The sequence below is a fragment of the Larimichthys crocea genome, chromosome XXIV (assembly GCF_000972845.2).
Source record: "Larimichthys crocea isolate SSNF chromosome XXIV, L_crocea_2.0, whole genome shotgun sequence".
Classification (NCBI taxonomy): domain Eukaryota; kingdom Metazoa; phylum Chordata; class Actinopteri; family Sciaenidae; genus Larimichthys; species Larimichthys crocea.
This window is the reverse complement of record NC_040034.1, coordinates 4,441,018-4,454,557: the sequence shown is the minus strand read 5'-3', so window position 1 is coordinate 4,454,557 and position 13,540 is coordinate 4,441,018. Positions and strand designations below refer to the sequence as shown.

At 43.0% G+C, this 13,540-nt stretch overlaps 1 protein-coding gene across 1 annotated transcript; it reads right to left on the bottom strand.

Annotated features, from left to right (window-relative positions):
- Positions 1-8,040: 8,040 nt before the first annotated feature.
- foxi2 (forkhead box I2) lies at positions 8,041-11,180 on the bottom strand. Its single transcript, XM_010740730.3, has 2 exons — positions 10,388-11,180; positions 8,041-9,827 (listed from the first exon to the last, which is right to left on the bottom strand). Exons 1-2 carry the CDS (start codon positions 10,992-10,994, stop codon positions 9,238-9,240), a joined length of 1,197 nt encoding a protein of 398 aa, XP_010739032.1. The 5' UTR covers positions 10,995-11,180; the 3' UTR covers positions 8,041-9,237.
- Between the last annotated feature and the right edge of the window lie 2,360 nt (positions 11,181-13,540).

Sequence of the window (13,540 nt, the reverse complement as noted above, 5' to 3'; positions counted from 1 at the left end):
GCGCTGCGTCGGGGTTGGGGGTTATGTTTACATCATGACAAAAAGAAACATGGTTTTGATGCTCTGCCAGTGTGCTGCTGTGTAAACTGTCAACAATACACACACGCCCTCACTCACACACACACACACACACACACACACACACACACACACACTCCCCTTCCTGTTCTGTCTTTGAGCAGAGTTTGCACTCACTCTCTTTTCCATCACTGTGGTGCCCTTGAGCAAGAGAACCCACACTGACTGAAATGTCACAGACATTTGAATTCTGATTTTAGCCGGCAACTTTTTTAAATGCATAAAAAACATTTTCATTTGGTTCTTTAAGACGTGGTTTGATTTTCAGTGAACAGACTGTAGCTTAGCTGAGAATCATCCTTTAATGTCCAAACTACTTTAGAAGTTCACATGCTGAACTTTATTATCTAATAATAATAATAATTAGTATAACTGTTAATTAATAAAAGACAATCATCCGTCTCCAGTAAGTTTCATGTCTGATCTGCTATAGAAAAGTCCCCTCCATCTTTTCTTATTACTCTGAACCATCCACATCGCTCAGGATGCAGCATGGTGCCCCTGCAAAGTGCCGGGGGCTGAACTTGTTTTGCACATGGAAGGTAAGCACTGTTATTAAAGTTACACTTCCACAGAACAGGTAACAGCTGCTGCTTGTTTCGGTTCATGCTGTTATCGACCAGGCCGGCGTTAGGTCAACTTTCATCGTTCAGGCTCCGAGGTTATTGTTCTTGTTTCCCGTAGCGAAGGGGATTTTGTAAGCGATGACATCCAGATAGCGGAAGGGGAGGAGAACGTGGCCAATGGGAGGCTTATACCTACAATCTACATCCAGTGAGTCAGACGACATGAAACTGATTCAAACCAAATTCAAAAAGAAGGATGAAACAAACCACAGGCTGCTCTCTTTACCCGAACATTACCACGCTGTGGTCGGATTCAAGATGTTTCATTAGTTTGACCTTATAATTTATAAACCAGTGATGTACTAATCCTAAAAGTTATTATTACAAGTACCCGTCTGAGTGAAAGCTCTGTGTTTCTAAAATCTTGGACTTGTCGCGTTTCTTCAGACGACTGCGCTCCACTTCGACGTCTTCTTTCCCTCCACAATCAGCAGCGCTACACACTCAGAGCAGTGAACCCAGATAAATGTGGGTGAAGAACCTCAGAACCAGTGAACCTCCACACACACACACACACACACACACACACACACACACACACACAGTAACCCTACCATCGTGCGTACCCAGAATGATCAGGAATGATGCTCTGTTTCACTCGCTCCCCAACCCTTCTCCTCAAAAGACACACACATAAAAACTCATACACCCCCACCCTTCACACACACACACACACACACACACACACACACACACACACACCACCCTACTGAATGCCCACCCACCCCCTCATCTCTTACTTTGCCATGGAGGCTGATTCCGCCCTCTGGATGAACCTTTCCCCGGGACCCTGAGCTCAGAGGGGGCTGGATTAGAGGGTGGAGGCAGGAAGGGTCGGTGTGTGTGTGTGTGTGTGTGTGTGTGTGTGTGTGTGTACTAGATAGATAGATAGATAGATAGATAGATAGATAGATAGATAGATGGTGAAGGAACTTGCGAGTCTACTTCACGTTGTGGAAGTAAAGACCCCTCGACCTCCCACCACAAAATCCAACCACACGCACACACCCACTGTCAATCTCATGCTGAACCACAGGGGCTCCTCCCTGGACTCCCACCCCACCATGCACCTGTTCCCAGCCCTGTCCCAGCCTGCCCTCCTTCCCCTGCAGCATTCCTCCAAACACACATGAACATCTTTGATATCCCGAAACACAAAACCCGAAAAAAGACTTCACTATTTGGGTTTCCAGCGGGGTAATTAAGCACTGTTCCTATCAACAGACTTCCTCAGGTTTGATTTATGTGCCTGTCCTGTGCTGCATATTAATCCTGCAGTTCAGAATCTCCTCCTGGTGACAAATGAGAGATTGACACTCAGTGATGAATGTGAAGTCTGTACATCCCCAACATAAAATACAGCTCCCTCCCTGCCAAGGCGGTGTGCAAGTATTAGCTCCTCAGACAGGCCTCGTCTAACCCCTTAATTTTCGGCCTGGAGGTGTTGGGACTTGTTCAAGAGATGTAAAATGGTTTAGGAAGGTTCTCTCCTCAGTCGCATCATGCAGAGCAAAGCTGAACTCATAATAAACACATTTGAATCTATACACCGTTAACGTGTCACAATCAGAATCAGATTTATTGTTGAGTGGGTTTGCACTTACAGTGAATTTGACGGTGCAGAATAAACAGAAAGTCAAAAACTTTATATTAAAACATATAAATAATATAAATATACATACAACATCTTCTAAAACAAAAGAGCAGAAATGTGCAAATGTATGAGCGGTAATAAGAGTCAGAGGTTTACAACAGGACCGCCGTGTCTCTACAGTGGCTCAGAGCAGACAAACTTATCACTGGCTCAGGACAAAGACTTCTGCTTCTCCTTTCTTGTATCATTAGCACTCATGCATTGTGTATTGTGTATATTGTGTGTATGTGTAAGCAGCATTCATCTTGTAGTTGGTCGAGGTGGAGCTGGTCGCAGTCTGTTTATTCTATAAAGAATGCATCATAGTTCATAGACTCATCATATAGTTTGTTTTTAAAATCATATAAAGTAACAGTAACTAGTAACTATAGCCCAGAGACAAATGTAGGAGAATAAAAAGTATCATTTTGCACACAGAAAAGTTAAATGACCTCAGTTGTAAACCTAATCACAGTACTTGAGTAAATGTACTTAGTTACACTCCATGCTTTTGAAGCTTGTATTGTATAATAAATTGAGATGACTGCATGGAGGGAATGTTAAATGTATCAGACGTTTATGTGCGCTCAGCCTGTGTTTGGTGTGTACAAACTGAGAGTGTGTGCTGGAGGAAAACATCTTGATGGGTTGTGTCCGGGAAGGAGGTTGCAGTAGTGTGGTGGTGTGGGGAGGGTTGATCGCGGGGTGGCTTGGGGGGGGTCCTGAGTACGATTTGATCCTGGAAGGCTCAATTAAGTGGTTCGTTTACCCCTCGTGTGGAGCTGGTGAATTGGAGCCAGGTCAGCTCCGGGTTGAGGTGTTGTTCATTATTTTTCCGCCTGTCGGATCCCATGAGCGGCCGCTGGAGACGGTGGCTGCTCGGCGGCCGAGGAGCAAAGGGCCTGCCGGTGGGGTACGTCAAACACACTCAAAGCCTCTTCCCTTGCCTGGGGGATTATGATCAACAAAGCATGTCCCACACCTGCACCGGCCAGCACAATGGAAACTCTGCGGGCCAATGGAGACGCAGGGAGAGACCAGTTATTAGAGTCCCCCACCAATGAAATGGATTACATTAACCCCTTCTGTTGTTGTTCCTCCTGGAGCTTAAACATCGAACTGACAGACTCTACATCCCATTGAGAAAAAAATCCTGGTAACACTTTGTTACAACAGCTTTACTCCGGTTTAACGACCAGTGGGGAAGAATTGCATCTCCACTGTGAGACTGTGTGATGAAGTGAAGTCTAAACTTTGGCTGAGGGGTTTTACTCTTTGAGCGCACAAACTACCGAGGCAAGTTAGTAAGAAAAGTCGAAAAAGCACAAAAGGACTTTCAGACCTTCATACTAAACTTAATACTACAACTGTTCAGTTTATAATTAAGTGCCTTAAGACACAGCCAATAAATGAGTCAGGTGTCCGGACACAGAGAGCTCTACGAGTAATCACCAGGATCTTAAAGTCAAAGTCATCCAAAAATCTGATGTTTGAGTATCGCACAGTCCTGCAGACCTGAACAGTAGCTGTGACGTTTGTATTTAGGCTCGTTAGGCACAATGGAGGCCGTGATCACCTTACATTCATTGTTATGACAGGTATTCTTTTAGGCGTATTTTTGGATAGACAGTTTAGAGATTACAGGAAATGCAAAGCAGGGACGTTGCTGTACATGGTCGAACCAATAAGAGACAAAGTTTTTATGGTCCAATAGAAACTTCATCTTCCACCAGCAGTATTTCCCAGAAAGTCACATTTTCACCAAACTACAGTGTTCCAGATACACTTTTTTTTCAATCCCCTGGTGAGTTCAATGCAGGCGCAATCATTGGTTTGCTCATGTCAGAACGCCCGCATCCCCACTTGGCATTCAAACCTGTTTTGGGTCGATGATGCCAAGCTGCAGTATTTAGATCTGTAGCTTCACTTCAACATAATTTAACAGAAGTCAATAAAGTGAAAGAACGATACAGGTGCAAACATCTGGAGTCATTTCTGTCACTGCTGAAGAGAATGAATGAAAAGTTAATGAGTGTTCAGACAGTCATCTAGTAACTTAATGACTCACGGGAGAAGATGTGATTCATCTTTGAGCGATCAGCGCTCACACTGTACGTTTGCTTCACAATAATTCATTAGAGCAGCGCGTCACAAGAAGTTAGGGAAGGCGAATAGCTCCGTCAGTCCTAATAAGACACTGAGAATCTGTATGCATACGTCAGGTAGGAAACGGCTGCTCCAATAAACCAACGACTGCTTGGATGGTAAAAAAAAAGTCACTTGTGCACGATGTGGTTTGTGGTTAATGGACTGAAGCAGCACGGCCCTTAAAGCTTATTCTGCTTTATTAGTGTGATCTGATCGTGTCAGCTTAAACCTAAATGTCCTTCCCTGCGCGGCCGTACTGTCTGTGCTGTACTCTGCTGTATTTTGTAAATAAGGATATTATTGTCCCATATTCTCCATGTCCCATTTCTCAAACTGTACCAACAAGTAAACAGCGTTGTTTACCCATAACTGTGCAGCGGTAACGCAGCCTGCGAGTGTGTGTGTGGTTTGTTTCAGATGTGTTGTGATACAGCAGCAGCAGGATAGTCAAAGTTTCCTGACGAAGGAGGGTGTCAGTCTGCAGGGAACCCGTCATGGGCGAACTAGACCGAAGCTCAGAGGAATGCACGTTGCTGCCCTTGTCCTCCCCCCCACCACACACACACACACACACACACACCCTCCTCCTCTCTTTTCTCCTTTAATTGGGCCCGTTCTCTGGCACCTCTCCAGATCACACTGTCACTTTACACTGCGTAATAAGCTATTAGCCCCAACCGGACCGGGCTCCGCCAGCACCCCACGCTAATCGACATGGACATGGTCATTGTGTGGGACTGGGACTCGGGACATCACATTCTAACTATTGTTACCGCCTGGACCTCGGAGCCCTGGACGCCCATGTCCTGGCTCGCAGAACATTGAGGGGGTTGTGGGGGGGGTAAACAGAGGGGCAGATCAAGCAGAGGTGAACTGGTTCTCACTGCCCCGACAACACAACAAAACAAACTGTAACACCTTTGCTTCTGCCATCTTGTTTTTGCAAAAATATGACTTTCTGTCGTGTCCCAAAACAATGAAGCACCTGTTAGGAAATGATACCGCTTCACCCTGCTCCCCATCAGCGGAAACTACACCAGCAAATGACAGCACAGCTAATTTTAATATACATATATCATTGTCTCAATTTCTGCCACATTCAGAAATGTTTCTGTACAGTGCCACGTCAGATTTTATTTGGGGTCATTCAGAAAATTTATAGTTTCTTATTGTAAGGTTAACAAATAGTACAAATATTTAAATTAAATAAGCATAAAAGACACTACAATGTCAAATTTAATTTAACATCAGGCTCCACAAAGCTCCACGAGGCACATGGGTAACCGTTACCTCTTGGCTCGTTTTGAACCACCTTGATTTAAGGTTTGCCTGGATGGTTATTCACCATGAGAATATTATTTAAGTTTTTGTTCAGTGTCTTCTGCATATGCTTGATGTAAAAATCTCTAAACAACAAACTGATGAAGATCTGTCTTGTCCTGGTTTGATGATCACATCCCTCGCCTGTCCTTATTTAACAGCACAGACAGATTGTTGATGAAGCTGACCCTCACGGACCTTTGCATGAAACATGCAGATCAGAGCACACAGTCCATTATCTGTACAGTTTGGGTTAGGGGTCCTGAGGGGTTGCTTTAGGACACGAGCCTACAGTATACAGTCGCCCATCGAAATAGCATCCACGGTCCCATGTTCAACCTGCTTCCCAGCCGGTCCAACAATGGTGCTTTTCAAATGTCACCCAATAGAGCTGTGTGGGTGCCAAATGAGGACGAGGTGCCTGATGTTCCATGTGCAACAGAAAGTGATCAAACAGAGCCTGGGTCAGTGGATCCCCTTCTAATTGAGAAGTTCACACTTGGCAGTGGGGGTCTTCATTCGGCAGGCAGCGCTAGTGCAGTCTGGCAGAGTGGAAAAGTTTTAGGCCGCCTGCGCGACGCATACAGCCGAGTTTGACCTCTGCAGTCAGATCCGGGTCATCAGATTGTGGTTCAGGAGTCATGATGGCATTAGAGAGGAAACTCACATTTATACCGACAGAGTGGTCCGTGCTGTGCACGCTGTATCAGGGTGCTTCTGCACATTAGATCATAGATGTGTTCATGAGGAGCTAAATTATTGTTAGTAAGTCAAATCGATTAATTAAACATGGGCCACACAAGTGCATGACATGAGGGGAAATATGTCTGACAATGTTTTATCACTATGATACGACAATTATGTTTTTTTTTAACTCTTTAACTATTTAGATCCTGCAGACAGAAGCAAAGCTGCCTTCACTTTATCACCAGCTATTCACTTTGCAGTTATTCCTGTAATTATAGACTGTTTGTATTCACGGAGGGACATAATGGACAATACGATTATATCAATTTCACGGCATAACTCTGAAGCACGTTGAATCCATGCGTGAAAGAGTGAAACCTGAATAAATCATCAAATCATAAATCATTGTGCTTAATCTGCACAATGGGTGGCAAATATCTGCAGAGGGAATTTCTTGATGCGTTGTTTCTTAGCAAGAACAAAGCAAGATGGCCTCCACTCAATTTGGGGCAAACACTGCCGGAGAACGGAGACAAAAGAGATGCTTAAAGCCCCGTCGGTCTGAGGGGGATATCTTCACTTCTGTTCAGAGGCCCTAATTGATACATGGGGATCGGCGTGAAGGGCCGAGGACAATACCTCTATTGTTTCACTGTTTTCTGAATCAAGACGTCTGTCAACTGCGGTGTCTTTGCAGGCAGCTTGGCTCGCCTCCAAACTTGAACTTTCTCTTTTGATTTTTGCCGAAACTTCGTCTCCGCCCGTGGCACTGGAAGACGTGTCGGAGTGCAACAGCTGTGATTTATTCTTTATTTTTTTAAGCCTGAATCAATAAACACATTTTAAAAAATGTGACACACGCTGAGAAAGATTACTCGTCTTAATGTTCTGAAACATTTTGGATTATGTAATCTGTATATGTTTAATAAATGCACTAAAAAATAAATAATTTCACAATGTAGACATCTTAATTATAAAGAAAAGCTCCTTTTAAACCTTAAATTATTACATTTTCCATAAATGTTGAATTATATATTTTCCTGTAGGAATATTTCACATTTTCAGGTTGAGGTGACCACGTGCTCACTAAAAAACTCCGCAATTATGCAATGAAGCTTGGAACTAATCGGAGGTGATTTCCAAATGATTTGAGCTGTTAATTCATTTCCTCATTATTTCTCTTTTTTGACCTGCACAGGTCAAACGAGAAAAGTCTCGGCGGTAACAAACAGATTAATCGGTTTGGGGGCACGTCCAGAGTAAGCTGGCAACGTTCCCACTCACCGGAATCACCAGAAATAAAATAAAAACTAAGCGAGATGAAATGTAAATGTTTTTCAGAATCAAGATTGTCTTCTGAGATTAACTTCACTCATCAAACACTGATCACTGATCCAACAGGAAGAAAAGAGATTAACTGTGTTTTAGTTGGATGGGAACTCGATCTTTAATCACCGTCATGAAAAGTTTAACTGATGCAGTGTGAGAGACACAAAACCTATTGAAGAATTAGTGCCATGGACTGATTATGAATTTATAAAATGTATAAGACTCTTTGGATATAGTTCAGAGCACAGACATAACTGAAGAACAAGGTCACGGTAAAGAAGAACAAACTCATGCAGACAGAAAGAGGCTGCATTGAGCTGAAATGGAGTAGAAGTAATTAAATATGAGATTAAAGTACATTGATGGGTATGCATTCAGATGATAATGACGCCCTGAATACACTGATGCCCTGTTTGAAAATGATGCATGACAATACAATAGAGACCACATGATATTTATTAATAGTCACAGTTGAAACTGCCTGTGAGCTGTATGCACTGTATAAAGATAAAAAAAAGACAATTATAGATACAAAAGCCATTCAATGATTGTCCCACTGAATCCTGAGAGAAACCATGATATATAGTATTTAATATATATTTATATTTATGACATCTGGGTTTTAGTGATACTGTTTTCGGCGCCTTTTGTAAGCTGATATCATTCACTTCTGCTTTAATCAAACTATGTTCAGACCACAGTAGTAAACAATGCCTATGAGCATAAATAGCATAAATAGTCACAAACTATCTTTATAATTTACAAAAATACACATTTATAAAGTCCCCGTGTGTTTACATGAGCTGAAGTGCTGTGGGTTCAGTCGACGTGAAGGATACAAAAATAAGGCGAGCCCTTCCTCGGATCGTGTTAAATCAATTGTTACTGCATGGAGCTGTCTGAACATACAGCAGGGCAGCTCTCATCTCATCATGTCTGATTGTCGTTTTGAGGTAACGGCGGTCTCACAAAGGCAACTTTGGCTGATTTGAGTCAAACAGTTTCAACATATGGAATCAAATGGAAGAGTTTGAAACGTACATTTACATCTTAAACGTGACAGAGTTGGTTTCTGAGAGTTTATGTTGAAACTGCCAAAAAAGAAAAGTCAAAGAAATGTTTTACAAAAGACACAAGTGTTCAATGGTCGTCTCACTTTAGGTATATTTGAGCATTAAGAGCAAAGGGAGCTTTGATACAGTGATTAAAAGAAGAGTAAAAAGATAAGTGCTCATTTCTTTCTTTCCGCAGGTTGAGTGTTTGTCAGGTTGAGTCTGGTTCTAATCTCCAGTGAACTGATCAGTGACGGAGAGGGGCTGCTGCCCTCTGACCTCTCTGCAGGTGTGTGTGTGTGTTTCAGAGGGATTCACCGAGCAGCGAGTCCCTAAACAGTGTTTAGTTGTGGTAAATCAGCTCCTATAGCTCTGCCCCTTCCCTGGGATAGATCAAGCTGTTGACGCTGAAGCTGTTGTAGAAGTGGCTGTTGAACTGTCCGCCCTGCCCGCTGCCAAACGTGTTGTAGTACACTCCACGGTTGAAATGCAAGCCCTCGCCGTGCTCTGACGTCCCCGTGTCCTGCCCACCGTGGTTGAGGTGGTAAGGGCTCAGGGCCGTAATGTTCCTGTTTGACAGCTCGTTCACCAGTCCCAGGGACCCCTGCCGGCTGGGGGCCCCCGAGTTGAGCGTCGACATGCTGCTGTAAAAGTTATTAAAACACGGAGCAGCGGAGGCCAGTCCGGACGGCGATGAAGACAACGAGCTCTTGTGGTTCTCGTTCATCGCCTCCATCTCTGGCGAGGACGGCCCCAGGAGCTGAGGACTGTCTGAAGGCTTCAATGAGGCCCCCACCACCGGCCTGCCGTCCTCCACTTTTGTGGCCCCAGCTGCTGCAGCCGCCGCTCCTCCTGCGCTGCTCGGATCTGACCGTCTTTTCCTTTTCCTGCGGAAATTTCCGTTGTCAAACATCTTTTCACAGTTTGGGTCCAAAGTCCAGTAGTTCCCCTTTCCTGGAATTGAAGATAAGACACATGAGAACAAATGAATGACTTGATACAGATAAATCTACATCTGTGAGTTACATGTGGTCTGAATGAAAAATGATTAAAAGAACATTCTTTTTAAATTAACTGTGTTTCAGTCTTTTACAGATCGATGCATTCACTCCATATTTTTAAATGTTTTTTATTTTTCATATTCATTTTTCTTTCTCCTCTGAACATTTTCTGCAGTCTGAGCGAACAATAAGAAAAAACACTTTGTCATTCGAGGTTAGGATTAAACAGTCAGTCTTTGAAATACTCTCATACATATCTGTATCTCACCTTATCGCCTCATGTTAATTTGCTGTGTACAGTACAGCTGCTACATAATAAATAATAAATGAACAGACACATGTATCACTGACTCGGACTCACTGAGTGATTTACTGGGTTTTTAGAACTATATGAACTTTTTCTCTTTTTCATACTTGAACATCTAATGTAACTTCACTCCAGGTGAGTGAACTGCACCTGAATGCTACATTATTATTATTCACATAACATTTTCTCTGGTGCGTTCACGGTACCTGGATCGTCCTCGTCCCTCGGCACTTTCTTGAAGCAGTCGTTCAGAGACAGGTTGTGCCGGATCGAGTTCTGCCAGCCGGCTTTGCTTTTCTTATAAAAGGGGAAGTTGTCGGCGACGTATTGATAAATCTGACTCAGGGTCAGCTTCTTCTCGTGCGCGTTCTGGATGGCCATGGCTATGAGCGCGGAGTAGGAGTAGGGCGGCCGGACCAGCTTCAGCAGCTCCTCCTGGCTGGCGATGGACAGCCAGCCCAGGTCGGGCCCACCGAAGCCAGGTGAGTTTGTTAGGAACTGGCGCTGAGAGCCGTAGGAGGGCGGGATGAACGACGCCGGGTTGTTGCCGTGCAGGTAGGATGCAGAGGAGTTGACGCCCGGTCCGTTGAGCCACAGGTACGGGTTTGGAGACGATGCGTAATCTCCGAGGCCGTAGCCGGCGGGTCTCTGTGCGCCCTGGAGGCTCTGCTGGTGGTACATGCTGCTGAAGTTGTCGCAGTAGACAGCGGCCATGTCCGGGGCCTCCTGGGCGCCTTTAGGTGGGAGAGAGCCGACGGTCGGAGAGGTGTGTTGGTGGTGCTGGTGATGGGACTGAGGGTCGATGGAGTTCATCACTCCCCGCGGGAAATCCCAAAGGAAATGCTGAAGCGGTTCAGGTGGCCTCTCCCGGCGGTGCGCAGGCAGCAGCAACAAGTGTCAGGGAGGATGGAGGAGTTCGGGGAGTTTTAATAGTATAAACCCTTTGACAGCAGCCACATCCAGAGACAAGAGCGCTCCCAGCAGCCAATAGACACACACACAGGAACAGGGGGTGTGGTCATGTTCCACCTCGATCAGCAGAGAGCGGGTCACTGGTTCCCAAATGTTTCCCCTGGCAAAACCTCCTGCAGAGACACAACAGGCTGCTGCTGGGCTCGCTGCTTCTCCGAGGGGCGCTGATTATGTAACTGAGGCAACAAACAACAAACCATCATCAGGTTCACAGTGACTTCATCTGCTGCATCTCACTTTGATACTTTATCAGATCACAGACTCTTAATTACAGTGATAAATGCTCATTATTACATTATAACAGTATTCATCAGATCTGAATCAGATCTGTATCTGTATCTGAGTGCTTTATAGATGTTTAATTGAGGCGATATAAATCAGTTTAATTCAATACAAGTTAATTCAGTCAAATGAATTCTCGTTGTTCTGATATTAACTCACTAAATGTGCTAAACCTGAGCTCAGAGCTGTGAACCAACAACCAGCTGCACAGCGAAGAATGAAGTGACTCCACCACCAATAATCCCAAACACATCACTCCATGAGGGGACTGATGACAGGTGATTTGAAGTTTTAAAACTGAAACCAGCAGCTCAGACTTCAGTGACCTGAACACTCTTCATCTTCATTCATCACCAAACTAAACAGTTTCTAGTAAATCTGAAGAAATGATTGAACGGTTATAGTAATGCCAGAATAAGAATAAACAGTCAGTCTGTGGTATTAAAGTTTTCATCATTCATATTATATTCTTTAGACGGATTAACCAAATTTATGAATCCAAAATAAATAGATAGAAACGTTTATTGATTTCATATTGTGATTGGTGCCTAAATGATCTTCACGTAAAGTTTGTGGATTATTAAATGAATCTGTAGATTAAAGTTAAAGAGCCTGAACCAACAATAACTGACAGACAATTAGCTGACGTTAATATTTGATTTCATCTGTCCAGGCTGCTAATTAAAATGAAGGTGACTACAGATAATTACCTGGCTGATTATTTCAGCTCTTCACACTGAGTATTGAATATTAATGTCATTGTACGTTTGTTTCATTTCACAGTATATTAAGAGTCACTGACAGGTTACACGTTTCTGGACACAAATACACAGACTAACCAAAACTAACTGATCTTAAACCTAAAACCAGTTCTTGCTCAAACAGGCGTCCTTAAACTCGCTTTGGTCCTCACAAAGATGGAAGCACAGGGGCACACACACATAAACAGTATGTGTAATTGCACTTGTGAGGACAATGCATTGACTTAAAGATACTTGATGAATCCAACAATCACAGACATACAAAGTTATCATCCTTCATTCTTCGTTCACATGTTAATAAACTTTATTTTGAAATCTGGTTTTATGACGGAACTTATATGAAATAATAGATTATGAACCTAAATGATGACACGCACTGTGAAGCTGAAACATCAGAATTATCTGAACTTGTTTTTGTTTGCATGCATTAAATTCTAAAGGCTGCGAGTCAATTACATGTATTTATAGTGTAATCTGTCAAAAGGTCTCATCTGAAAACTGCCAGACAATCCAGACGTGCTCAGATCGTTACGTATCCTGAGGCCACGAATAGGAAATCAGTCTTTGAAGAGTTTTCTGGCTAATTAAGTTGTCTGGAGAAAACATCAAGGCATTTCTTAAACGGAGAGATCGCCTCGATAAAAATCAACTGTAATCTATTACAAAACTAAGTCACTTCATATGTGTGCATAAATTAATAAGGTATGTTCTTCTGTCACTGTTATCTTGAACAGTATTGTATAAATATTCATTTCTGATTTCTGTAAATCAAAGTTTGACATAAAATCGACTCCAGCTCCTTTTATTAGCTCACACATCTCATGGGTGAAGTTTATGCACCTGTCAAATAATTACACATAATTAACATTTTAATGATTTAGTATTTATTCTGACTGTTTGCCTTCCTACCCAAGTGATGCATAAATAACAAAACGTGTTCAGTAACGTCCTCACAGCAGCATTTTATTTCATTTCTCATAAATTAGCTTTCAGTGAGTTTAAATCCACACTGTGTATAGTGTCACATCGTTTATCACACTGTTGCAACTCTGAATGGGAAGACTACAGGGGAAATATTTATGTACCAGTTAATACCACCATGAATGTTTACAGTTGATTACAGTCAGTTTTTTTTTCTTCATATCATTATATAACACTGTCAACAGCCACAAAAAAATCAATTCTTCCATGTGTTTAGGAATAAAATCAGAAATATGAATGATATACGACATCAAATTTCTTCCCAAAATGCAGCCTGACATATTTATTAGGAAGGCTCGGGCCTCCTCGAGTTTAGAATAAAGTTCTGTTGGACTGAATAAAGTTTGGCTGCACAGCATCATG

Bases quoted from the DNA above. Each gene is read 5' to 3' on its own strand.
- foxi2 (XM_010740730.3), bottom strand. From the start codon at position 10,994: ATGAACTCCATCGACCCTCAGTCCCATCACCAGCACCACCAACACACC. The intron at 9,828-10,387 runs GTACCGTGAACG...CTTCAATTCCAG, and splicing joins GAGGGACGAGGACGATCCAG to GAAAGGGGAACTACTGGACT.